The 26,425-nt window shown below is 44.0% G+C and overlaps 1 protein-coding gene and 1 long non-coding RNA gene across 2 annotated transcripts; one reads left to right on the top strand and one right to left on the bottom strand.

Moving 5' to 3' along the window:
* Nucleotides 1–458: 458 nt before the first annotated feature.
* On the bottom strand, nt 459–26,207 carry LOC144990015 (uncharacterized). The gene is made up of 4 exons (XM_078942372.1): nt 26,012–26,207; nt 9,337–9,412; nt 9,170–9,249; nt 459–5,290 (listed from the first exon to the last, which is right to left on the bottom strand). Exon 4 carries the CDS (start codon nt 5,045–5,047, stop codon nt 4,142–4,144), a length of 906 nt encoding a protein of 301 aa, XP_078798498.1. The 5' UTR covers nt 5,048–5,290; nt 9,170–9,249; nt 9,337–9,412; nt 26,012–26,207; the 3' UTR covers nt 459–4,141.
* LOC110017682 (uncharacterized) lies at nt 6,899–9,336 on the top strand. The gene is made up of 2 exons (XR_002293154.3): nt 6,899–9,082; nt 9,157–9,336. It is a non-coding gene; the product is annotated as an uncharacterized LOC110017682 (long non-coding RNA).
* Nucleotides 26,208–26,425: the final 218 nt, after the last annotated feature.

Here is a 26,425-nt window from a genome sequence, read left to right as displayed (position 1 = left end):
AGGAAGAATCACGATGTAGTAAAGCAAGAAGGAAGGGTTTGTGTCTTTGCACCCTATCATCCATTTTTTCAGATTGTCCTTTAGGTTTTTTTCTCTTTAAAATTTAAAGAGAAGAAAACTGAACTGAAAAACTACAGAGACAGGCTGGTGCACCCTCTCCCACTCACCCAAGGGGCAATTAAATCCCGCCTGTAAGTACATGTTGCATGTAAAGCACATACTCCTTCAAAATAGGATCCATCTCTTTATTAAAATCTCCTGCTAACATTATCTGTTCATCCATTTTTCCCATTATTCTGTTGACATCATAAAAGAGGTGAAAGTCCTCCTTATAGGGAGCATAAATGTTGCAAAATATTTTCTTTAGACTCTTTCACAAAGCCTGAAAACGTGCTCTGTGTCATGATTTCCTTAGCGTGGCAGACCCAAATGCTGGAACCCAGAGAACGAAACAGGTAAGTGACAGGTAAGAAGGTTATTTATTATTTTCTCCCATGAGGTCCGAAGGTCCGAGGGTGATCCAGAGGCGGCTGTGGTTGGTGGCGTGGCTGGAGGTACGAACGCGGTCGGCGTGTTGGGATTTCTCCAGCGGTGCTCCGTGAAGCGAGTCCTGAGTTCCACTGATGTCACTCGTGGCAAAGGTTTCCTGAAGCAGGAGACCAAGGTTAGTCAAAGGCGAGATGCAAGACAGAGAGCAAAGCAAAATCTGACTTGAGACCAGGCTTAGTCACCATAAGGGGTAATGATCTGGCGGATGAGGTCTCCTTTTAACAGCAGGGTTTGATGAGGTTGAGTGACGACAGCTGGTAGTGGTTAGGAGAGGAGCAGCTGGAGGAGGGGAGGGGAACTGATCCGGGCACCATGACAGTACCCCCCCCCTCAACGACCGCCTCCAGGCGGTCCAGGACGCCGGTCCGGGTGGGCGAGAAAAAAGTCATCAAGGAGGGAACGGTCCAAAATCAGGGAGTGGGAGACCCAAGAGCACTCCTCCGGACCGTAATCCTCCCAGTCCACCAAATACTGATGACCACGGCCCCGTCGTCGAATGTCCAAAACACGACTGACCGTGTAGGCAGGAGCGCCGTCGATGAGCCGGGCGGATGGCGGGGAAGCAGAAGGCGGGCAAAGCACGCTGACCATGACAGGCTTGATCTGGGAAATGTGGAAGGCAGGATGGACCTTGAGGGCCGTTGGGAGCCGGACGCAGGTGGGATTTATGATTTTTTCAATGACATTAGGTCCAATATAACGGGGCGCCAGTTTACTCGAGGTGGCCTGAATAGGAATATTCCGCCAGGAAAGCCATACCTTCTGACCTGGTTGGTAGCTGGGACCCACCACCCTGTGGCGATTGGCGGATCGGCAGTTCCTCTCCTTGGTTTGGAGGAGCGCGGCCTTGGTTTGCTGCCAAGTGTCCTGGCACCTCCGGAGGTGTCCCTGCACGGAGGGCACAGCCAGATCCAGCTCCTGAGAAGGGAACAAGGGTGGTGGGTACCCGAGGGCAGCCTCAAACGGAGATAGGCCTCAAACTGACCGAGGCCCCCAGGGCGGAACAGAAGGACTTCCAGACTTGGGACACGAACTGAGGGCCTCGGTCGGAAATGATGTCGGACGGGATCCCATGATGACGGAAGACATACTGGACCAGGACCTCCGCAGTTTCTGAGGCAGATGGGAGCTTGGACAGGGGAATGAAGTGAACAAACTTGGTGAAACGATCAATGACCGTGAGTATAACAGAATTACCCTGAGACATGGGGAGTCCAGTGACGAAGTCGACGGCGATGTGCGACCAGGGGCGACTAGAAGTGGGAAGAGGATGGAGCAGACCTGAGGGCGGAGAACTGGACGACTTGGAGCGAGTGCAGGTGGTACAGGCAGCTACGTACTCCTTGACATATTTGCCCATAGAGGGCCAGAAGAACCGTTGGCGGAGGAGGTTGAGTGTCCTGGCGACACCCCCATGGCAGGCAATACGGGATGCGTGGGCCCAGGTTATGGCTTCGGACCTAAGGGATTCAGGAACATACAGGGTACCAACGGGAGGATCGGGATGGTTAGGTTCCTCACCTTGGGCCTGTATGACCTTGGTCTCTATGTCCCATGTTAGGTTTCCGATGAAACAGGTGCCGGGGATGATATGGGAGTCAGTGGTGTCATGGTCGTCAGAGGAGGAGTACATCCTAGAGAGGGCGTCTGGCTTAACATTGCGACTCCCTGGTCGGTATGTGATGACGAAGTTGAAACGGTCGAAGAACAGACACCAACGAGCCTGGCGAGAATTTAATCTTTTGGCAGAGCGTAGATAAGCAACATTTTTGTGGTCTGTCCAGACGACAAAAGGATGGACCGCTCCCTCCAGCCAATGGCGCCACTCCTCAATAGCTAGTTTGATAGCTAGAAGCTCCCGGTTTCCGACATCGTAGTTGCGCTCGGCTGGGGTGAGCTTCTTAGAGAAGAAGGCACAGGGTTTTAACTTGCCCGTCTTCTCCTCACGTTGCGAGAGGACGGCCCCTACGCCAGAGTCCGAAGCGTCCACTTCGACCACGAATTGTCTAGCGGGGTTGGGTTGTATGAGAATGGGAGCTGTTATAAAGAGTTTTTTGAGAGTGTCGAAGGCGTCCTGAGCAGCGTCATTCCAGACGTAGGACTTGAGGGTGGACGTGAGTTGGGTGAGTGGGGCGGCAATGGCACTGTAGTTCCTGATGAATCTACGATAAAAATTTGCGAACCCTAAAAACTGCTGGAGTTTTTTGCGTGTGGGTGGCGGTTCCCAAGACGACACAGCCTCAATCTTAGCGGGATCGGGACGGATACAACCAGACTCGAAAATATACCCGAAAAAGGGAATGACGGAGGTGTGAAATTGGCACTTCTCAGGTTTGACAAAAAGCTGGTTTTCGAAAAGCCTCTGAAGAACCCATGTTCCTGGTGTTGAACCGGATCTTTAGAGTAAATCAGGACGTCGTCGAGGTAAACAAACACAAAACGATTAATGAAATCCCGGAGAACATCATTTACTAGACGCTGGAAAACCGCAGGGGCGTTAGTAAGCCCAAAAGGCATGACGAGATACTCGTAGTGGCCTAAGGGGGTGTTAAAGGCGGTTTTCCATTCGTCACCTTCTTTTATTCTGACGAGATTACACGCATTACGTAAATCCAGTTTGGAGAAGATACGGGCCTCCTGAATAGAGTCAAAAACAGACAAAATCAATGGAACAGAGTATTTGTCCTCAATGGTGATTTGGTTCAGTTCGCGGAAATCGACGCAAGGACGTAGTGATTTATCCTTCTTTTGAACAAAAAAGAACCCAGCGCCAACAGGAGAGGACGAGGGACGAATGTGTCCCGAGGAAAGCGCCTCTTGAATGTAATTCTCCATGGCTGCTTTCTCGGGACCGGAGAGGTTAAACAAACTACCTTTGGGAAAGGCTGCCCCTTCCAGAAGATTGATGGAGCAATCATATGGTCTGTGCGGTGGCAGGGCGCTAGCTTTTGCTTTACTAAAGACCAGACGCAAGTCGTGGTAGCATTCAGGCACATTAGATAGATCAATGTTGTCGGGTTCAGAAACAGTGGTGTTAACAGAGGGCATGGCGGACTGCAGACATTTGGCGAGACAGAAACTACTCCAATTGGAGAGAGTGGAGCGACTCCAATCGAACTGGGGGTTGTGCTGCCGGAGCCAAGAGAACCCTAGTACGACGGGGTTTTGGGGGGTGTGAGTGACGAAAAACCGGAGGTGTTCTTTATGATTACCCGAGGCAATGACTAGTACAGGTTTAGTGCAATGCGTGATGATCGACAGATGTTGACCGCCCAGGCCGGCCGCTTTAACAGGGGACTGAAGGCGCTCGGTAGGTAAAGATAAACGAGTAACAATGCTATGATCGATCAGGCTGTGTTCAGCTCCAGAGTCTATTAAAGCCTGTAAATCAATAATTCCGGGACCGTGAACTAATTTGACAGGAACGTGAAGAAAAGGTTTATTAACCGAGGAAATTCCACCCACCCGTGGCCTGTCATCTAACGGGGGGCTCTGGAGTTTAACCGTGCTTGGCATTGGTTTATCTGGTGCCCAGTCTTTCCACAGTAGAAACACGCACCTTCCAAGCGACGTCTCTGTCATTCCTCTGGGGTTAGCCTGGAATGTCCGATCTGCATGGGTTCCTCCCCCGAACTGTAATGAGAGTCGGAAGGTGGGCTCGGAAGAATGTGTGGTGGATCATTGAGTGGTGATCTGGTGGGACTTTTGCGAGAAGGGGGTGGTCTTTCACGTTGTCGCTCACGTAGACGGGTATCCGAGAGAAGGGCGGCCGTGACGAGCTCCTCGAAGGTGTAGGTCTCAGGTTGTGTGCAGAGATGATCTTTAATGTTTTCATTGAGGGATTGGTAGAAAACTCCCTTGAGAGCGGGATCTGACCATCCAGCCTCCACAGCCAGGATTCTGAAATCGATAACATGATCAAAGACAGGACGTTACGTTGCTTGAGCGCCAGCAGTTTACATGCGGCTTCCTCTTGTTTCTTGGGTTGGTCAAAAACCAGCTGGAATTCCCCTAGGAAATGTTCATAAGAAAAATGGGATATGGGATGGACCGCCAAGAAAGCTTGAGCCCACTGTAAAGCTTTATTGCGAAGCGAGTTGATAATGAGCGTGATTTTGCTGTGGTCTGAAAGGTAATACCTCGGGGCTTGCTGGAAGATCAGATGACACTGGAGCAGAAAACCGCCGCAGGTCTCTACGTCGCCGAAAAACGGCTCTGGCTGTAGACGGATGTTTTCCGGAGATTCGGCGGAAGCGGAAGTGACAACGTTGTTGGGCGCCGGAAGTGTAGCCGTGGTAGCCGGGGAAGCTAACTGACCTGTAGCCTCCTTTAGCATTTGGCTAAGTCCGTCCAGCCGACGAAAAAGCTCCTGTTGGGAGGAAGCGATCTGATCCAGCGCGGCGGCTTGACGGCCCAGGGCGATGCCTTGTTGGCTGATGGTGAAGCGGAGTCCCTCTGGGTCAGCTGGGTCCGGAGTTTGGCCAGATCGTTCTGTCATGATTTCCTTAGCGTGGCAGACCCAAATGCTGGAACCCAGAGAACGAAACAGGTAAGTGACAGGTAAGAAGGTTATTTATTATTTTTCTCCCATGAGGTCCGAAGGTCCGAGGGTGATCCAGAGGCGGCTGTGGTTGGTGGCGTGGCTGGAGGTACGAACGCGGTCGGCGTGTTGGGATTTCTCCAGCGGTGCTCCGTGAAGCGAGTCCTGAGTTCCACTGATGTCACTCGTGGCAAAGGTTTCCTGAAGCAGGAGACCAAGGTTAGTCAAAGGCGAGATGCAAGACAGAGAGCAAAGCAAAATCTGACTTGAGACCAGGCTTAGTCACCATAAGGGGTAATGATCTGGCGATGAGCTGGTGGATGAGGTCTCCTTTTAACAGCAGGGTTTGATGAGGTTGAGTGACGACAGCTGGTGGTGGTTAGGAGAGGAGCAGCTGGAGGAGGGGAGGGGAACTGATCCGGGCACCATGACACTCTGCTTTCTAACTCTTCAATGTTTTTTTATTGAAGTAAAATTAATATTTTGTTTGATAAGTATAAAAAGACCATTGGGTACACTTGAATGAAATAATTGTCCTGCTCATCCCATTCTGAGTCTGGACTCTTCTCTGGGCAGGAAGTGAGTCTCCTGAAGAAATGCTGCTTCTGTTTGATGTGTTTTGAGTAGACAGTATTTTAAACCTTTCCTACAGATTGATCACTTTCATAAACACCCCAAGACATGAACTTCACACATTTACCAGTCATCAATAATAATAATAATATTGTTCTTGTCCCCAGGTAGCATGATACACCTCCAGCCCAAACTTAAATATCTAACATGAAAAACAGCAATGTAAAGTTGAACAGATAAACTGAGGCCACAACAACTGAACCTGTATTTTGAATCACTTTGCAGAGTGAAAAACCTGAACTCGAAAAAAGAAAACAAAGTAAAGAAAAAAAACTTTAATTTCAGTAATTCACTGCCCCCTATCTTACATGCAGTCCTGATGAAAGGTGATTTGATCCACCCTCCTGCCCGACAGTTGGAATGAACTTCATGTGTGGCTCGCCCCTCAACACTTTCCTCCCACTTACTATCATCGCTGATTAATTTTTCAGTTCTTGTTTTTGTCCTATCTTGACTCACAATGTTTGCTGGGTGAGCTGGTGTGTAATTTATATGACACTCCAGTAGCTTTGGCTTCACTGATATGAAGGCGTCTGCCTTCTGTCAGACAGACAGACAGACATCCTTCCCATTTAAACCGTGTCTTTCTTTAGCTGCCACAATAACTTTGTCCCTGGGTGCCTGTCTCAGGAAACAGACAAGTACAGGTCCCGGGTTGGGTGTGGGCTAGTTCAATTTAAACACGGCCACATCCCTCACCCAGGCCCCGTGACCAACACCACATTTTGAGAGTGTCCCTTCAGTCTTTTTTAACCCAATAATTCTTGACTCTTTGACTGTAGTTTTTAAGCGTTGTGATACAACCTGACATAACAATCTTCACATTCAGCAAAACATTGATCAGTTTTCCCCCTAAATTGAGGCAAAATTATTTTGGGGTATGAATAATTCACTTGGTGACTGTTGTATAACACCAAGCCCCTTATAAGCTGCCATCTTGCTTAGTTAAAGGTAATTAGCTTAACAGTCCCTACAAACCTGATAAAAGAATGTCTAGACAGCTATTTAAAAAAAAATCACAGAACAAAAAGCAGCGCAATTTTGTTCTAAAGTCTCTTTCACTGTATGGACAGAGGTGTTGGGCTCCAAAGAAGTGTTATAGGTTTGTGATGCATGGTCAGTCATCCTAAATAATTCTTTACATGCATGTAAGAGAGGGGGGGGGGGGGGGGGGGGCAATGACCACATCCCATCAGAATGTGAAAGCCACAGCAGTTGAGCTCAGAACACTTCCTGCGGATCAGCCTCTTGTCATGCACCACTGAACAGGGACGGTGGACAGCTCTGAACTGGGTTCCTGTTTTTGTTCTTCAAATGGAAGGGAATTTCAAGCCATTTCTGTTTACTGTTCAACTCCCTACCCAGAGCAATACTCAAGAAGAGAAACAAAGAATTGAAAGTGAGACAGAGACTTGGAAATCCCGTGAGCTTTAAGACTTTCTTATAGATCAGAGAAAAACTCTATTAAGGAGAAGAAACTGTTTATAATCAGCAGACAGATGAAACTTGTGGGTACTTTATTTCATGCTTTTGGTTTTTGAGCAAGAATACATTATGTGTTCATATTTAGAATTACATGACCAAGTTTCTATATTTCAGCATGTTTTAGGTAAATTTGAAGTTATTGTGTCGAAATAAAAGTAAACAGAGAGCACTGGCCATGATACAAAGGGTCAGAAACATGATCAAAACAAGAAGTTATCACTATTAAATCTATGATTATCCTGTTAAACTTCAGTCTTTTAAACTCTCTCAAATGCAGCATGTTTAAGTCTCTGTTTCAGCTGAAATGAAATTTTTCACATGTTTTGGTCTGAATGAATGAGTATGTATGTGTGAACATCAGTTGTATTGTGTACATGTTGTCATGTTTTGTATGTTTACATTTTTGGAGCCCACAGGTATGTTTGTGACATTTGAGTGTATGTGTGGACAGGCCCCGCCCCTTCTAGATTTGTATTACATCTAAATGCGACCGTAATGAGGTTTTCAGTTCTCATCTGTTTGCTCAGCTGTTGGACAGGACAAGAAAAAAAATAAAAAGAAAAAAGAAATCCTTCAGAATAAAATAATGGGAGAGTTTAGTTAGTTTATTTAAGAAAAAGACAAAGAGAGGACAATAACTCCAGATGCCATGACCCGACTTCCTTTTACTCTTTCATTACTTCATTTTCCTACTGACTTGTGTCTCTACCCTGAGTTATATTGCCTTATCAGTGTTCATTTCATGAAGCTCACAGGTCTTTACCACAGTCAGGTAAGAACTTTGTCACAACTAACTGATAAATTTGTTGGTGATTGCCACAGACGTACACTATATTACCAATAGTATTGGCTCACCTGCCATGACTCACATGTGAACTGAATTGCCATTCCATTCCTAACCCATAGAGTTCAATATAATGTGGGTCTACCTTTTGATGCTATTACAGTTTCAACTCCTCTGGGAAGGCTGTCCACAAGGTTGAGCGTTTCTACATGTTCCTTTCACTGGAACCAAGGGGCCAAGTCCAGAAAACAAGCCCACACCACAATTCCTCCTCCACCAAATTTCTCACTCGGCACAGTGCAGTCCAAAATGGACCGTTGTCCTAGCAACCTCCAAACCCAGACTCCTCAATCAGATTAACAGATGGAAAAGCGTGATTCGTCACTCCACAGAAGGCGTCTCCACTGCTCTAGAGTCCAGTGGCGGTGTGCTTTCCACCACTGTATCAACGCTTTGCATTCCACTTGGTGATGTGTGTTTGGATGCAGCTGCTCGGCCATAGAAACCGTTCCATGAATCTCTCTGCATGCTGGACTTGGACAAATCTGAAGGTCTGTTTGGAGCTCTGTAGCAATTGACTGCAGAAAGTCCTCGACCTCTTTATGCTTCAGCATCCGCTGACCCCTCTCCATCAGTTTACGTGGTCTACCACTTGGTGGCTGAGTTGCTGTTGTTCCCAAACTCTTCCATGTTGTTCTGATAGAACTGACAGTTGACTGTGAAATATTTAAGAGCGAAGAAAAGCATTGAGTGAATGAAAAATGGAAGTCCTGCGCTTTGTAATAATTGGTGGGATATTCAACTTGTTCAAACTATATATTTCCCTGACCAATTTTGAACGCCTGTATCCATGGCAGGTACAATACTTTTTACTACTACTTTGGTATGGTGGAGGCATGATGTAAGACGGTTACCGAGAAGACGACAGCTAAAAAGGTACTGACATGGTGCCTCTGTCAATTACCTACCTCCTCCCCCTTCCTGCTCTGCTCTGGACGCGACCAGCTGGTTCCACTCACCTCATCTCCATCTCCGCCTACTTAAGGAGATCCAGGACCTGTTTTCGACGCCAGTCCGTTTTTCCTCCCACGGTGCTTATGTCTGGCCAGCTCATGCTTTGTCTAGTTCCAGCCTCGCTAACTGTTCCTCTCTGCTCCGCTCTCAGGAATCATCCTCACCACGAGTGAACCCCGGGTCGCAGTCCTCCTCTGTCGCTCCCCTCCTTGGATTCAGCCGAAGCCACGCACTCTGGATCGTCCTGCCACAAACCTCCAGTCAGCCGCCACGCCACATCAAGAATCCTGCTATATACTCACCACCTGTGAATTAAACTCTCTTAACTCACCTTACGTCTCCAAGTGTCCTTCTGGGTTCCAGCGTTTGGGTCGGTCAGAAAATTCCGCCAGACCATGACAGGTACACTGGTAAGTATAAATGGCATGTAGATTGTCAGGGAAACATTTGTGCACCACATTTAGCAGTTGTTTTAATGAGACTGTATTCATTCAACCACATTTTTATGAGTTGCTATGTCTCAGCGTAGCTCCACGTTTGTCCGCAAAAAGTGGGTATGCAGCATATGCGTCGCATAGTGGCGCCGGCCAAAGCGGTCGCCAAACTGAAGTTGTGAAAATTATTTATAGTCCGTATTTTATTTTTTTTCACAGCTGTTTGAACACATATATTTACATGATATGATCATTAACAGAAGCACATCGTAACTGATTGGGCACCCCCCCCCCCCCCCCGCAGCCGCTCTTCCCTCCCTCCCTCAGGTCTTGTACAGAGAGCGCAATCCAACGTGCTGGAGCACGCTCTCGCGGAGCCTCGCTCGCGTCTGATTGTTTTTATTTAAATTGTGTGATCATCTGATGACAGAGTGCTTTAAATGGAAAGGCGAAAGAACAAAACAATGTGAGGCTCAAAACAGAAGATGCAAAAGGGACAAAGATGTGGTGTGAATGAAGAAAAGCTTCTCTAAATGGTTGAGAGACAGCTTCAGGTTTCAGGTTAAACCTACCAGTAAAATGGTAACAAGTGTCTTGCAGCTGTACTCATCAGGATCTACAGCATCAATAATCATAAAGAGAAAATAAAGGAGCTTGTTTGTGCTGATTTTGTCATGATCCGAGGATGAGACAGATCCAGATGCTGAAACCCGGAAGGAGGACACAGGTAAGATGTAAGGTAAGTAATTGGGTTTATTTTGATCCGGCGTGGTTGGGGGTTTTGGCGTGGCTGGAGGTTCTGGCGAAGTTGACGATCGTGGCGAGACTTGAGGTCCGGATGTAGTTTAGGTTCGTGGCGTGGCTGGAGATCTTGGCGAGCTCGGGACTCGTCGCGTGGCTGAAGCCTAGGACGAGGTAGGTTCCTTCAGGAGATTCAGGAATGGAGCGGCTGCTCCTGGAAGCGTCTGACTCAGGTGACTCTCGTGGCATGAAGTCCATCAGGGGCAACGAACTGGCGAAGAATGCTGGAGCTGGGTCTCCTTAAGTATAGCAGAGTCTTGATGAGGTGAGCAGTCACAGCTGGTGGAGTCAGGAGCAAAGCAGAGCTGGGAGGGGGAGAAGAACTGATAGAGGCACCATGACATATTTTGTTCTAAATAATTTCTTTCACTAGATTTACCAAAACACTGAAAACGTTTTTATCCTTTGAATGAAACAACACTAAATGATGATAAAAGCTGCTCCTATGGGCAGAAGGGAGAAATGTGTGCGATGGTGGATTAGATGGTGTTTTTGTTTATTTTTATGTGAAAAGTTTGGATAATTATTATGATTTTTTTAGTGACTTTAGTTTACAGCCTTTTGCTTTTTTTTTTTACTTGTCCTGTCCAACAGCTGGGCAAACAGATGAGAGCTGAAGGCCTCTTATGTTGAACATATTTTACTTTAACAACAGGTGTTATGAATCTTCTGACAAACCAGAGGTATGTCTGAATAAACCCCTTTTGTAATCGAGGCCAAACATAATTTGTTTTAATCAAAATCTTTTGTGTTGGACCGGATGGAAATGGAAAAGAGGTAAGAAGAGAGAGGGATGTTAGAGAGGGGGTGGAGGGGTGGAAGGGTGAACATAGAAAGGGGGGGTAAAACCATGAAGCAGCATAAAGCAACAAGTTTCTGGATGGTTATAATCATTACGGTGAGGTTCAGATGAAATACAAGTCTATAGGGGCGGGGCCTGTTCACACACACACTCAATTGTTATAAGCACACCTGTTGGCTCCAAAAATGTTCACATGTCAACATGTACACAATACAAATATTGTTCACACACACATACTTGTGCCTTCAAACCAACTAATGTGAAATATTTCATTCGATCATGCAAAATAAATAAAGGTGAGCTAACACCTGTGCCCAAGTGAGTGTTTATGTTCTTCTAAAATGGATGATGGAATTTAAAAAGAAGGAGGTAGAGTGTCCAGCCATCCCCACACCAAGACCCCCGCCGCAGCAGCAGCTAGAACCCCCCAACACCCGCACGGTATCAGATAGAGAACAAAAAGCCCCCGGGCGATAACATCCGCCACCCTGGCCAAGGCCAGCAGGACCACCGCGGGGTCAGAGCCAGAGAGCAGGGAGGCATGCGGGGACCGAGAGTGCAGCTCCAGCCAAACCAGAGGAGCAGTGCCCCCGCTGCGCCGGCAGGGCCCAACACAGGGCCCCGCCCCAGACAAGCACCCCACCACCACCCAGACTTCTGGGCATCCCTTCCGCCCCAACCCCAGGTACAAGCCAGGATCCCCAAAGGGAGACCCGCCCCACACTCCAGGCAGCCACCCAGGAGCAAGGCAGGGGCTAGCCATCCCCGCCCAGCAGGAGGGCACCCAGGAGAAGAGGGGGTCCACAAGAAGTGTTGTAAACGTGGCCCGACCAGGCTCACCCACAGTTGATGTAAACGTGGCCCGACCAGGCTCACCCACAGTTGAAGATTTGGTATGTATGGGTGTTTTTCTTGTTGGAGTGTATACTTTGAAGAGTAAAGGGTGTGTGTACTAAGGGGGTGCGGTTAAAATTGGCAGGTAGGGCACTGAGAGGACATATCCTGATTACTCACAGTCCAATTACCCTCCCCACCAAGGGGCCCTAAATGTCTACGGTGCAGTTAAAATTGGCGGGTAGGGCACTAAGAGGACATCTGCTGCTTGCTGGCAGTGATGTCCAAGCACCCCCCCTACCAAGGGCCCTACATATTTAGCCTTTAGACTTTTGCTTTTAATATCACTTTGGCTAAAAGACATTTGGAGATGTTTGAAAACAATAAAGAAATCTATTCTATTCTATCTAGAATCAGGACAGATGGAGGAAAGAAACAGGCTGGTCTGATGGTGGACATTCAGGGCAAAGCCAGTTCAGATCAAGTCAGTCATTTTTAAATAGTATTCTTAGTTTTAAAAAAAACATGCATTAGCAAGATGTTTAATTTATTTTAAACATGAAATAATTGTTGCTTGACCGTATGATTTAGTGGATAAAAACACAGAAAAGGTGAAGGAGACAGACATAAAGTTGGTGATGCATCTGATAGAAAAGAGAGCAGAGATGAGGGAGGAATCATTAAACTATTAAAGTCACAAAAACCGAGATGCTCACTCTGGTTTAAACTTCTGCTGAACACCTGTTCACCTATTCTGGGAAAACAAGTGCAGACATACATGACAATCAGTCCCAACAGAGAAGAATGAGGAGAGAGGTTCAGATGAAGATAATGATGATAGAGAGAAAGAGAGACGACCAGCTGATGATGAAGAGGGAGAAGAACAGAGACGACCAGCTGATGATGAAGAGGGAGAAGAACAGAGACGACCAGCTGATGATGAAGAGGGAGAAGAACAGAGATGTACAGAGGAGAGGGCATTACTCAGAAGATTCTTCTGAATGGCCTTCAACACACAAATTTGGGGAATCATTGAGGCAAAACACGGTTGAAAAAGGTTCACAAAAATTTTCTGTTTCCATATCTATGATCAGATAAGTAATGAGTTCTATACATTTAAACAATAAAGGTGTTGTGTGGATGTTTAGATACCTTTAGGAGGGGTGGAAGGGGCGTTTTAATATGTGCATTTATGTCTGTGTGTGTGTGTGTGGGGGGGGGGGGGGGGTTACGTGGCCGCATACCCCTATGAAATTAGGTAGTGGCGCCCCTGTCCATGGCTTAGGGTTGCTACCTTCCTACTCTGTTTACATCTGCAATCCCTGGCTACGTTGGAATTTTCGGTCCAGTTGTTCCACCTTTAGCCACACGCTGAGCACAGAACCTATTCAGACTTAGGTCCAGCACCAGGGTCCACTTGGGTGCATTCAGACTGCAAATATGTTTCAGATTATTAGAGGAAATTAACTCGTGTTCACGTTAAGCAAACCAGATTGGTCCAGTCTCAATACACCCTAAACCTCCTCATATTAGACTGAGTGAAGTGGAAGAGATTTTGGGATCCACACAGCTCATCTATCCTCTGCAGATCACACTACAGCCTTACCAAACTGTGAGTGAAATACAGCTCTCTGAAGTCCTTTTCGCAAAATGACAATCATCATGCATGTGCTGCCCAGCTCTGTCATTAGTAGCAGCACTTAGAAATGGCGTGACATACTAATTACTGGAGCCACGGCTTGAGTCTTGACTTTGTTCTTTGTTAACATTTAGAGCAGGATGGCTGATGACCGGCCCTAATGGACTAATGAACATATAGAGAGGATCTTATTGAGGCCTTTAGTTTGATGCTTGACACATTGTGGTTCCAGCATCAATGTCTATTAAAGGATCATACCTTTTTTTTCAAATGCTAATAGTTGATCTACTTATCTATTTGTACAATAAGTATTGTATATGTACATGTGCTTTTTTTACATTATGGCCAGATGAAAACTAGCCTTTGACTAATTCTGGCTTTTTTATTAATATGTAAGCATGTGTTTGTTTGTTTGTGTGTTTTTTGAATTGCACAGCCCCTTTCAAACAAGCTATTGCATTATTATTATTATTATTATTATTATTACGTTTCTAAAAAGCCTGTTTTGTGCCTTTTTGGAACAATTACTGCAATGAGAATCCAGCCATCTCACACTGATGCTATCGCACTGTTGTGGGAAAACTAGTGTCAAGCTCATGAGCTGTACTTCTGGGTTCTCTTTCACATCTGCAACAATCTATCTTCTTGTCATGGGTCGTGTATTACATTCAAGGCGTCTTGTTCATGGAAGTCTGCAGGACGAATGTCTTCCATTGTGGTAATAAGGTCACATGAATGTCTGGTCCACATTCTGCAGCAGCCCTGAGGGTCTTGTCACTGCGTGAGATTTCCCTGTGCACCCAGTTCCCAAACCTGGCTGCAGCAAAGAGGAGCTCTCATGGGAACATAAAGGCAACATTGTCATGTCTTGAGCAGGATTTTTAAATCATTTTGTCATTAGAAATTCTGTCTCTGACATTTGTGTCTCCACCTTAAAAATATCTGTTAAAGTTTGAGGCCTTCTAATGGTGTAAAGAACAGCAGTCAGGTTTTGTCATTTGGAAAATGTCAGCAGCAAAGAAAATAAAGTTACAGTGGTTTGAATTGAATTTTCAACATTTTGTTTCTCCTTCAAGGAACTTGAGACAGTGATCTCGTGTTTTGGGCTCACATTACCTGGACAGGCCAGAGCACCAGCTTAAAAATAGATCTCTGCAGCTGCTTTTGTCATCAAATGGAACTCCTGGAAGCATTTTTAAATCAAGAGTTTCAAAATGTGCTTTTTTCATGTGTTTTTTTAGAATCCACGTCCTTAAGGGAGCTGCCAAACTGAAAAACCAGAAGAAGAAAGCTGCAGCTCTTGAGTACTTTCAAAGAAGGAAAACGTAGCAGTGAACTGAAATTTACTATTCTCTGCATCCCCACTTGCCAAGTTCTGTGCCCCCAACTCAGTGTGAGGACTGAACTACAGAACTTTGTCCTAAATCCATTTGAATTTCTATATGATCTAGTTCACCTGTTGGTTCAAATTAAACCCAGACCCCCATGCATGACCTGTGGCAACTGGTAAGAGGAATGAACCGGTCTTGGACAGGGGAGTGAAGAGAGGAACAGAACAAATTGTGAGGAAGAATGTGCAACTGAAACACTGATGGTGTGTGTACCACCTCAGAGGATTGCTACAGCTAAAAAAGGGCCAGTAGATGGTTCAGCTTATGGCTGAGCGATAAAACTCGAATTAAATATATCCCGATAGAATTTAAAAGAAAGAGTCTGTCGCGATTGATTTTATTTTGAAAGGCCTGAAATGAATACTTGCCAGTTGCTAACATTTTCTCCTCTTTTGTGAGGGTTAGTCACCACGTGGCTGGCCGCCAGCTCGCCTCCTTGGGAGCCGACAGTGATCGGGATCGCTCCAGCTCCATTGGCCCTGTGAGAAAGACTGCCCAGGGTGTACCCGCCTAACCAACAGTAGCCAGGATGGGTACTGATAAATGATTTGGTTCAGATGGTGTCCCCTCAGTGGCCTACCCGCCAATTGTAATTGCACCCCATTAGTACACACACCCTTTACCTCTCAAAAATTCACACTCCAACACACACACACATACGTGCACATACATACGCTCACAAACACACTCATCATAAACAAGAAAGGTGGGACCTCTGATTTTCTGTCCCCTACCCCATCCCTTGCAGGGGGAACCAGACTCTCTGCAACAGCAGCCGTGTTCCCTGGGTGCTGACGTCCTAGGCCTGGCGGTGCTCTCTTCACGCAGGGAGAGGGATCCCTGAGTTATCTGGCAAGACCAAGAGCTGGGGATCCGATCACATCTGAGCCGGGGGTTGTCGATGTCTCTGTGTTGTGGGTTCTGGTCCTTGCCCTCGTGAGCCAGCCTTCTCCAAAATTCCAACTATGGGCAAGCCTGGTCGGGCCATGTTTACAACACTCCTTGTGGACCCCCTCTTCCCCTGGGTGTCCTCCTCCTGGACGTGGATGGCTGGCCCCTGTTTTGCTTTGTCCTGGACTAACCGTGGTTGGGTGGGTGGCAGCCGGGAGTGGGGCGGATCGTCCTTGGGGGGCCTTGCCCGTGCCTGGGGTCACGGTGGGGGGATGCTCAGATCTCCTGAGTGGTGGTGAGTGGCTCTTCTAGTGCTGAGGGTGCTCATCAGGGGCCGGGCCCCGCGTTGGGCCCTCCTGGAGCGGCAGGGGGCTGCTCCTCTGGTTGGGCTGGAGCTTGCTTGCACTCTCTGTCCCACGGTGCCTCCCTGCTCTCTGGCTTTGGGGGCCCCAGTGGCGGTCCTGCTGGTCCTGCTGGCCCTGGGCTGGGCTGAGGGCAGGTGTGATCGCCCGGTGGGCGGTTGTTCTCTATCTGCTACCCTGCGGGTGTTAGGGGGGTCCTGGCTGCTGCTGCTACTGCGGCGGGGGTCATAGTGTGGAGATAACTGGGTACTCTCCCTCCTTCTTTTTACATTCCATCATCCATTTTAGAAGATCAGAAACACTCACTAGAGCAAAGGTGCTATCTCACCGTTGCCCAGTTTGCGTGACTGAACAAAAGGTTTCACGTGTTGGTCTGAATGCGTATGTATGTGTGAACATTAGTGGTATTGTGTACATTTTGACATGTTTGTATTTGAACATTTCTAGAGCCAACAGGTATGTTTGTAACATTTTAGTGTGTATGTCGACAGGCCCCACCCCCTTCTAAACTTGTATTAAATATGAACCTAACCGTAAGGATTATAATCATCCAACTTGTTTCTTTATGATGATTTATGATAACCCCCTCCCTTTATAATCACCCTCCTATCCCCCCCCTCTCTAACATCCCTCACTCTTCTTCCCTTCTTTTCTTTTCCGTCAGATCCAACACAAAATTGTTACAAATATGATTAATATGAATAAAGTTTGACCTAGATTACAAAAGGGGTTCATTCAGACATGTGTTAGAAGATTTATAACCCCTATTGTAGAAGTAAAATATGTCAAACACAAGACGCCTTCAGCTCAAAGAAAGGAATTAAAGACTATATCCGAACTCCCACCATATTCCCTAACTGCTAAAAAACTATACACTGCAGGACTATTTAGAGCCCTGGATTTGAAAAGTTATTCGGACACCATACTTTTCTTCTTCAGGTGTAGTTCATATGGTGGTTGACAAACAACAGAATGGTGCATTACCGCCACCACCTGGTCTGGAGGCTAACTACTTTTTTCTTTTTTAACGCTGATTATGATGTTACAATTTTGCAGAAGTAAATAACTATTAAATTTAAACATTTTGCTAAACCTATTTATGAATCTACTGTGTTCTGATAAAGAAAAACGTTGCTGGTTTACAGAGAATAAGACATTTTTACAATGTTTTTGTTCAGAAATAAACCAACAAGTTCCTAGTCCATGGCAATGTTTATTATTATTTTTTCCCTGCTGAACCATTTATGGGCTTGTGCGAGTAGGCATTTTTTCTTCTTGTATCTTACTGAAAATCCCTTTGAACATTAATTTTTCTGTGTGTCTGTTGGCAATAATTCAACAGTTTTTCATGACATCAAACCGAAAACGAGCTGAAATGAAGCACAAGAGGGCAAGGAGGAGAAAGAGACATTTTAGAAGATTTACTCTGACTGCAATTGCTAGACATGAACAACTTGTGAGTTAAACTTTAGCAATTGTCCATAATTGTGCTCAGGGTTACGCCATCTGCTGGGCAAGAGTGTAACATTCTTTTTCAACACTGGATTAAGGGTTGTATAGTCTGAACATTTATAACACTTTTGTGAGTGTCATGGGTACAGTGTTATCAGAAAAAGTGTTGTGTTTGTTCTTTATTGTTAAATCAGATTAGCCTTCAACACAAAATGTTATTTATCAGTTTATTTAGAAAAAAATTACAGCACAATTGTTTTTAGTGAAAATACTTTTGTATTTAAAATGTATAGGAAAATTTTAAAAAACCCAGCCAAAAGAAAGACCATGAGACTTTCCAGCATTCATTAATACTTTATAAAATAAAATGTTAATGTATAAACAGAAACATTCCTTTGATTATGTTGGATTTTTTTTCAAAACTAAAGTGCAACTGTGTCCCTTCTGACTTACATGAATGAGCAGATAAACATAAATATGTCAATGTTTCATGTTTATACATGGTTTTCTTGTCATTACTGTTGTGTAAATCATTGATTAGAATTGTGGAAAATAATTACTATTGTCGTGTGAGTAAAAAAAACCTACAACTAATTATTATCATCATCACTATGACTATACTGGTCTGTGGTTTGTTTGTTTTTTTGGAAATTTGCAGTAAACAGGTCCTGTGTAGCCCTCATCTGCAAAAAGGTTGGTGATCCCTGCTTTAAAGTGCACAAAGAACACATCGCAAACATTTCATAAAAGGAAATGCATAACAATGAGTGAGATAAAAGAATAGGGAAAAGATAGCAAAGGAAATAATGCTTATTATTGCAGGGCCACAATAAGGGTGGAACAACCTGTGCCACAAAAAAACAAACAAAGAAAGCACTAAAATAACAACTCTTTCTAAGCTTAAACTGAGGCAGTTATTGGATGTACTTGTCAGGTTTTTGTCTGGAAGAAAAACAAAGCTGACAACATAATCACAGTGTAAAAATATTTAAAGGATCTAAACAATATTCTGAGGTCACATTGCGGGCCCTGTTCGTGTTCTCACAGCATGTTTACACTGGGAAAATAAAGAAACTTCTGCACGGTCTCAGTCAAAGAATGTGTGTTGATTGCTATCTTGAACTTCTCATATTCAGTCTGAGGAAAGAATGTTGGTGGTTTCTTTCCAGCTAAATGGTAACAGCTGTTCCAGAGTGATGTGTCTAGTGGAGGTGCAGAGCTCTGCTGCTGTTTACTCTGGCCAGAGTCTCGCTGGGGGAACACTACAAGTGGATGCAGTCAGCCATCAGATGCCCATACTGTTCAAACATTCTTTGGTTTCATGAGGCAAAGCAAGGATTTTTACTCTGGGAGTTTGCTTCCAATGAGAAGGACAAAATATACCTTTCTTCTGTATTGGTTGTTGTCAATGGCTCCTTTATTAAGCACACCTGTTCAATGGCTCTTCAACGCAAAATTCCAATCAGCAAATCACATTGCAGCAACTCAATACATTTACGCATGTAGACATGGTCAATAAACTCAACTCAACTCAACTCAACTTTATTTATAAAGCACTTTAAACAGAACAAGGTTCACCAAAGTGCTGAACAATACAAAAATTAATAAAAGCACATAAAAATATAAAGCATAAAACACATAAAATAGGTCCGGATCCCAACTCAGTTAAAAGCCAAAGTGAAAAAATATGTTTTAAGAGCAGATTTAAAAATACTGAGTGAGTTTATCTGTCTGAGGTACAGGGGCAATTCGTCCCAGATTTTTGGTCCGAAGACTGAGAAGGCTCGGTCACCTCTCAGTTTTCTCCTGGTCTTCGAGACGACCAGCTGTGTCTGATTTGTTGACCTAAGGGAGCGGGGGGGATTGTACACCTGAATCAGGTCAGACAAATATTTTGGGGCGAGTCCATGGAGACATTTAAAAACAAATAGGAGAATTTTAAAATCAATGCGTAATAATAAAATCGGCTGCAGCTCAAACTGAGCATCAGAACAGGGAAGAAAGGTTAATGAAGTGTCTTTGAACATGGCATGGTTGCAGGCTGGTCTGATTATTTCAGAAACTGCTCATACACTTGGATTTTTACCCACAACCATCTCCAGATGAATGGTTCAGAAAGGAGAAAATATCCAGTGGACAGCAGTTCTGGGTGGAAATGGCCTTGTTTATGCCAGAGGTCAGAGGAGAATGACCAGACTGGTTCCAGCTGACAGAAAGGCAACAGAAACTCAAAGAACCAGTGGTTACAACCGAGGTCTGCAGAAGAGTATCTCTGAACGGACAACATGTCCAATCTTAAAGCAGAAGGGCTGCAGCAGAAGAAAACCACACTGGATGCCACTCCTGTCAGCTATAAGAACAGGAAACTGAGACAGACTCAGCAAAATTGGACAATTGGATCTGAAAATTGTTGCCTGATCTGATGAGTATTGATTTCTGCTGCCACATTCAGATGGTAGGGTCCGAAATTGGCATCAACAAAATGAAAGCATGGATCCATCCTGCCTGGTGTCAGTGGTTCAGGCTGATGGTTGTGGTGTAATGTTATGGGAGATATTTGGGACCCTTAGTGACAATTGAGCATTGTTCAAACACAACAGCCTATTGTTGCTGACCATATCCGTCACTTTTTGACCACAGTGTACCATCTTCTGATGACTACTTGAAGCAGGATAAGGCGCCATGTCATAAAGCTGGAATGGCCAGCAAGTGTATGATTCTGCATTGGTAAGCGCCTGCCCAACTTTAGGTTTAGTGAGGAGCAACAATGGAAGCTTCGGCCACATTGCTCTATGTATAAGAGCAACTACAATTAGAGACTGCAAAGCCTTGTTTCAAAGAACACCTTCTGCTCAGAATACTTTTTTAGTGAAAGTGTCATGGTTTGGGTTTCTTTGTATTGGCTTTTGCTTTCCGTTTTGTTTCTGTCATGTTTGAGTTCTGTTTCCTGTTTTATTGTGAAGGTTTCCAGCATGTCATGTTTTTGAGTTTTACTTCCCTGGTTCCAATCTCTCCTGGTCGTTGTCACCTGTGTCTTGTCAGTCCTGTCTGTATATAAGTCTTGTCTCTGCCTTCCTCTTGTGCTGGTCCATAGCGTCTCTTCCCTGCTGTCTTCTGCCATGTGTTCATGTTTTGCCCAAAGTAAGTTTAGTTTTGTGGGGATGGGAATAGAAGCCCCATGAAGCCTCATTGGGGTTCATGTAATTGTGCCGGAAAAATGAACCACCCATTCAGGGCTTCGAAACCACACAGAACAGCGGCATCTGGTGGCGGACTGGATGTATATCGACACAAAGTTCCTTCTAACACTTCAATGTGGAAATAATGATGGAAAAACGTAAAACAGAAGATAAAAAAAAAAACAACGAAATATGTGACGCTTTCTGTGAGAAGTGCTTGACACAGCAAAATACATATCACGTGAAGAAAAAAAAACACGCAAAAAGAAAATGTATGGTGCCAGACTCGAACCTAGAACATCTGGATGCATATGCCATTGGCTATTCCACTGAACTATCACTTATCAAAAGAAATTGGCGTGCCACCATACATTGATTGCAGTCTTTTCTTTTGTTTTTTTTGATACACAACGTTCATGATGTAGTGTCTTATTAGGAAAAACCGAGTTGATATGATCCTGAGCCACAGAACGTTTTTAATAGGAGCCATGGTAAAGTACAATGAACTGACGCTGATGCCAATTTCGGGGAAACAATGGAACTGGTCGGGAAATGTTCAGGATTCATTTCGCATTTCTAGAGAAAAGCGCGCCCAACTGTTCAAAACACAAGTGACATCTGAAGCGTGGTTCAACCAAACGAAACATTTGGCGCGTCATATGTCATCAACCACCTGATCTGCTCTAGTTGACACACGCCCCGAAACATTGTGCCGAAACACTCTGTTTCATGAAGGTGAACCGCGCGCCGAAGCACCGTGTCAAACGGGCATCCCTAGGGATGGGAATAGAAGCCCCATGAAGCTTTCCCATGGGTTCATGTAATTGTGCGGGAAACATGAACCAACCATTCAGGGCTTTGAAACCACACAGAACAGCGGCATCTGGTGGCGGACTGGACGTATATCACATAAATTAACTAAGCTCCTTGTAACACCTTATTGTGAAAATAATGAAAAAACTTAAAAAACAATAATGTTGTTAATGATAACTTAAAAAAAACGTAAAATGACACAACTTTGATTTTTAGTACGATTCTACAGTCAGGACCCTAAATATTTGTACAACTCAGATGCCATTGAAGTGCAGACTGTCAGCTTTTATTCCATGGGTTGAACAAAAAGATTGCATAAAAATGTGAAAAAACTAAAGCATTTTTAAACACAATCCCTTCATTTCATGAGCTGGTAAGTAATTGGACAATTGACTTCCATGCTTTTGCATGGGCAGGTGTGGGCAATTCCCTTGTTATGTCATTATGAGTGAAGCAGATAAAAGGCCTGGAGTTGATTAGAGGACTCGTGCTTGCATTTTGAAGATTTTGCTGTGAACAGACAACATGCGGTCAAAGGAGCTCTCCATGCAGGTGAAAGGAGCCATCATTAGGCTGAGAAAACAGAAAAAAACATGCCAGAAACTGCTACAGTATTAGGAGTGGCAAAATCAATAATCAAAAAACAATTTTGTACGCAATTTTGCACACAAATTTCGGACATTCTTCATTTCAGTTTATATTTGTACATTAGTATATACTGATTATTTAATATTATATATCGTTATTGGGCAGCGTTTCATAATCCAGATGGACAACGACCCAAAACATACAGCCAAAGCAACTCAGGAGTTTATTAAAGCAAACAAGTGGAATATTCTTGAATGGCCAAGTCAGTCACCTGATCTTAACCCAATTGAGCAGCATTTCACTTGTTGAAGACTAAACTTCAGACAGAAAGGCCCACAAACAAACAGCAACTGAAAGCTGCTGCAGTAAAGGCCTGGCAGAGCATTCAGAAGGAGAAAACTCAGCATCTGGTGATGACCATGAGTTCAAGACTACAGGCTGTCATTGCCAACAAAGAGTTTATTAACCACATATTAGTAATGACCATTTTGTTTTCAGTTATTTCATTTGTCCCAATTACTTACGAGCCCATGAAATGAAGGGATTGTGTTTAAAAATGCTTTAGTTTTTCACATTTTTATGCAATCTTTTTGTTCAACCCATGGAATAAAAGCTGAAAGTCTGCACTTCAATGGCATCTGAGTTGTTTTATTTAAAATTCACTGTGGTAATGTACAGAAACTAAATTAGAAAGAATGTGTCTCTGTCCAAATATTTCTGGCCCTGACTGTACATTCAGACCTCCATAGGCTAATAAATGTATTTTACGTTAATCATTTTTTGTTTGTTGTCAGCAAATGCAACTATGAAAACAATAAAGTATTTAAAAAGAATATTTAATTTGTTCAGGTACAGGATGTGTTTTTGTAGTATTTCCTTTATTTTTCAGCAGTGCATGTCTGTGAACTAAGCCCAGTCACTTTTTTATCAGTCTCAAACAACCCAATCATTGTAAAGTTACTGCACCCAGTAAACTGCTGTGGAGAGCTGTGGTTAAACTTAGGGATCTCTGGCAGCCAGTTTTTTCCTTTGACAATGTTTTGATGTCACTCCCACTAAGATACAAAAGATGGGATTTGATGTTGCCCAGCCATTGCCAGTTCAGACCAGTGGGTGGAGTCTGCTGTAGAGACCATGAAACAAAAGGGGATCTGCAACCTGCTGGCTCTTTAGCATCAGTGCAGACAGAAAAATCAAAGTTTACATCTGGCCCAATTCTTGAAACAAACCCAAGGTACATGCAATTAGCTTATAACCCAAAATTAACCTGAAGAGATGTGTTGTCTGGTATCTGCCATTACCACAGTTAAAATTAGAAAGACTTCTAAAAATCTAATACCAGTTTGTTATGAACAGTGGAAGAATGAGCATTATGGTAATATAACCTGCATATATTACGGTGTGTACATGTTAATCCATTAATTTAAATACACAAACAGATATCCGAGCAGAGATCCCCTCCAACCTTGAGGTCTGGGGTGTTATTTATATGTGTAGATCCACTTTTGTCAGGAGAACATGACTGTGTACAGAGAGTACAGTGCTCTTAGGAAAATTTGATTGATGAAAAAGGCTTTCCTTTTTATCTGAGCCCACTCCGCACTCCCCCTAAGAATGAAGACGTTCATATCAACCCAAAAGCATAGAGGTCATGCAGTGCAGACAGTGGGATGAATACTGGGGTTAAGGTGAGGATTGCCAGGGGGGATGGTCAGTCAGACTCATCTCACAATTATAGGAAATGTTAATGAGCATTGCCAACAATGTGTTCACTCTATTTCTTTTCTTTTTTCTCTTCTCAAGTTCATCAGAACAAATTTGCCCACAGCAGCAACAACGTTTGAGCCTCTGCTCAGCAGTCATTTTAAAGGGATGGCATTCATGGAACTTTTTTAAATCACTGCCATCTGCCAGGGCTCCCTTTCTTAGGAGCTGCATAGTATTTAGGTTACCATAGAAACGTCGCAAGCAAAACTAAAATAGAGCTGTGTTTGGTGATGAGGAAAGACTTTGTGGGAAAGAGGAACATCAAAGACAGGCTCATCTGTATTCAGGCACAGGGCCAACTCCACAGATCCAGAGATCCAGAATGGCTGTTACCTGGGACTGCTTAGAATCAGGTGGCGTCTGAAGTTTCCTTCTGTTTTATTTGAAACTTTAACAGTTCATTTGAAATGTTTACCCAGTATGGAGATTTAAAAAGCTTTGGAAGACATTCTGCATTCTGTATTCTCACTATCATTAGGACCACGATTAGGTAAATACTCTACTTTAAATGGCTGACTCATTATTTTGGGGTTTCCGGATTGATGCAAACGCTGCAACCAAATTTAGTTCAAGTATTACCAGTTATGCTAAAAGTAAAATCTAAAAATTAAAAAAATGTTTACCCAAAAAATGCCGTGGCCGATAAATCTAACCACAAAGTATTTTTTCTTAAACTTGTGGCTGTTTTGTATGGTAAACAAGTAGTTTGGCTTTCTATGGAACCAAGCATTTTGAGCTTTTCTTATATAAAATGTTTAGTAAATATGGTAGATTTTAACAGAATGTGAATCATAGTTTGAATTATTATTTTGGAAAAGGGTGAATATGTGTTTTATAAAAAATGCACAAGGTCTGACAGACTGAAACTGACACTCTTAACCTGTTAGAACCTGAGTCTCACCATTGGAGTCCTTTGAGCCCATAGGGTGAGAGTCATGCATTCCTGGTGGTTAGCACTCTTTACTCATATTGAGAAGGCCCTGGTTCAAATCCCAACTGAGGTGTTTCTGTGTGGAGTTTTTATTATCTTCTCAGACATTTGTGTGTTTTCTCAGGAACTCCAACTTCCCCCCACAGTCCATAAACATGCTCCTGAAGTGGAGAATTGTTCAATTCTCCCATAGACATGTTTATGGTTGTCTGCTTTTGTGTGGCCATGTGATGGACTGGTAAACCATCCAGGGTGACAGGGTAGGTTCCTGTATCCCTGTGAAGATGGACATTAACTAAATGCACAAATTAACAATCTCCCATTCCTTTGGCCCTGGGGACTACCGTAATTTCCGGATTACAGAGCACACCTGATTACAAGCCGCACCCATTACATTTTAAAAGGATAAAACCTTTTGTACATACATAAGCCACACCTGTCCATAAGTCGCATGTGCCCACATTGAAACATGTGTTGTAGAATGAGGATGTATACGTGCTGAAACCACACGCGTGTGTGAGAAAGAGGAAGGAGCGCCTGCAGCGCAAGAGGGAGACTCTCACTCTCTCTTGCGCTCATGCTCCTTCCTCTTACACAGACATACTCATTCTACAACACCTCTGTAGTTAGTTCATTAGTTAGTAGTTAGTTGTTACTGTTATTTGTTAATAAAGACTACTGCGTTGCAGTAACCTGCAGTGAGGTTGATAGCTGGTGAGGCACCGACTCCTCTGGAGTCAGATTTACAATGAAAGACTTACATATTTCAGCATTCATCCAACAGCAGCTAACAGAATATAAAATACACACAAGAACATATTTGTCCTCCAGAAAATATGTCTTTTAGAGATGGATAGAACACTCTTCTTGTGTATAAATTATTCATATGTGCTGTAAACAAATGAAAGTATACAGATGTGTTCAGCACACATTTGACCCTCAGTAACTATTTCTAGTGGTTTTCCAACTTCAAATTCTGGTGCTTTAATCAGTTATCAAATGTTGTCTGTGAAAATTGATTGAAAATGATCATAAATAAAATAAATTATTTTACTTACATTTTTCCACATACTCCCATGTTATTTTTAAAAACAAATCATTGAAAAACATGTTTGGCCTTACTTTTTGAGTCCACGTGCCAATCGTCCACAAAAAGCTCTATGATCTGTTGGAAAAGTCTTCCTTATTTTCCTTTAATTTATATGAGTTTCTTCCTCTCAATGGAGAAAGACATCCTAAGTCTGTTTCTACAGCACCAGTGTAGCTACAAAGCAGCTGTCAGCTCACGTCTGCCCCCTGCTGGTGAGGCATGCCTCACCTAAAGCCTTTTCTGTGGGCCTATATAAGTGTTTCCAGAGCACGTCTCTGTTAACATTGAGGCCTGCCGTCACACATGAGGCACAGCGTTTCAGAGCCTGACCTGGAGTTTCCACTCCATCTGTGATCACACAACACTCAAATTCTGCGATTTTAATCTCAGAAACTGTGGAAAACGTCTTGAGTTGACTTAAAATGTATCTTAAACACAGATCAGTG

The sequence above is a fragment of the Oryzias latipes genome, chromosome 24 (assembly GCF_053564925.1).
Source record: "Oryzias latipes strain Hd-rR chromosome 24, Olatipes_Hd-rR_3.1".
NCBI lineage: Eukaryota > Metazoa > Chordata > Actinopteri > Beloniformes > Adrianichthyidae > Oryzias > Oryzias latipes.
The sequence above is the reverse complement of the archived record's forward strand: the minus strand, read 5'-3'. Positions and strand labels throughout refer to the sequence as shown.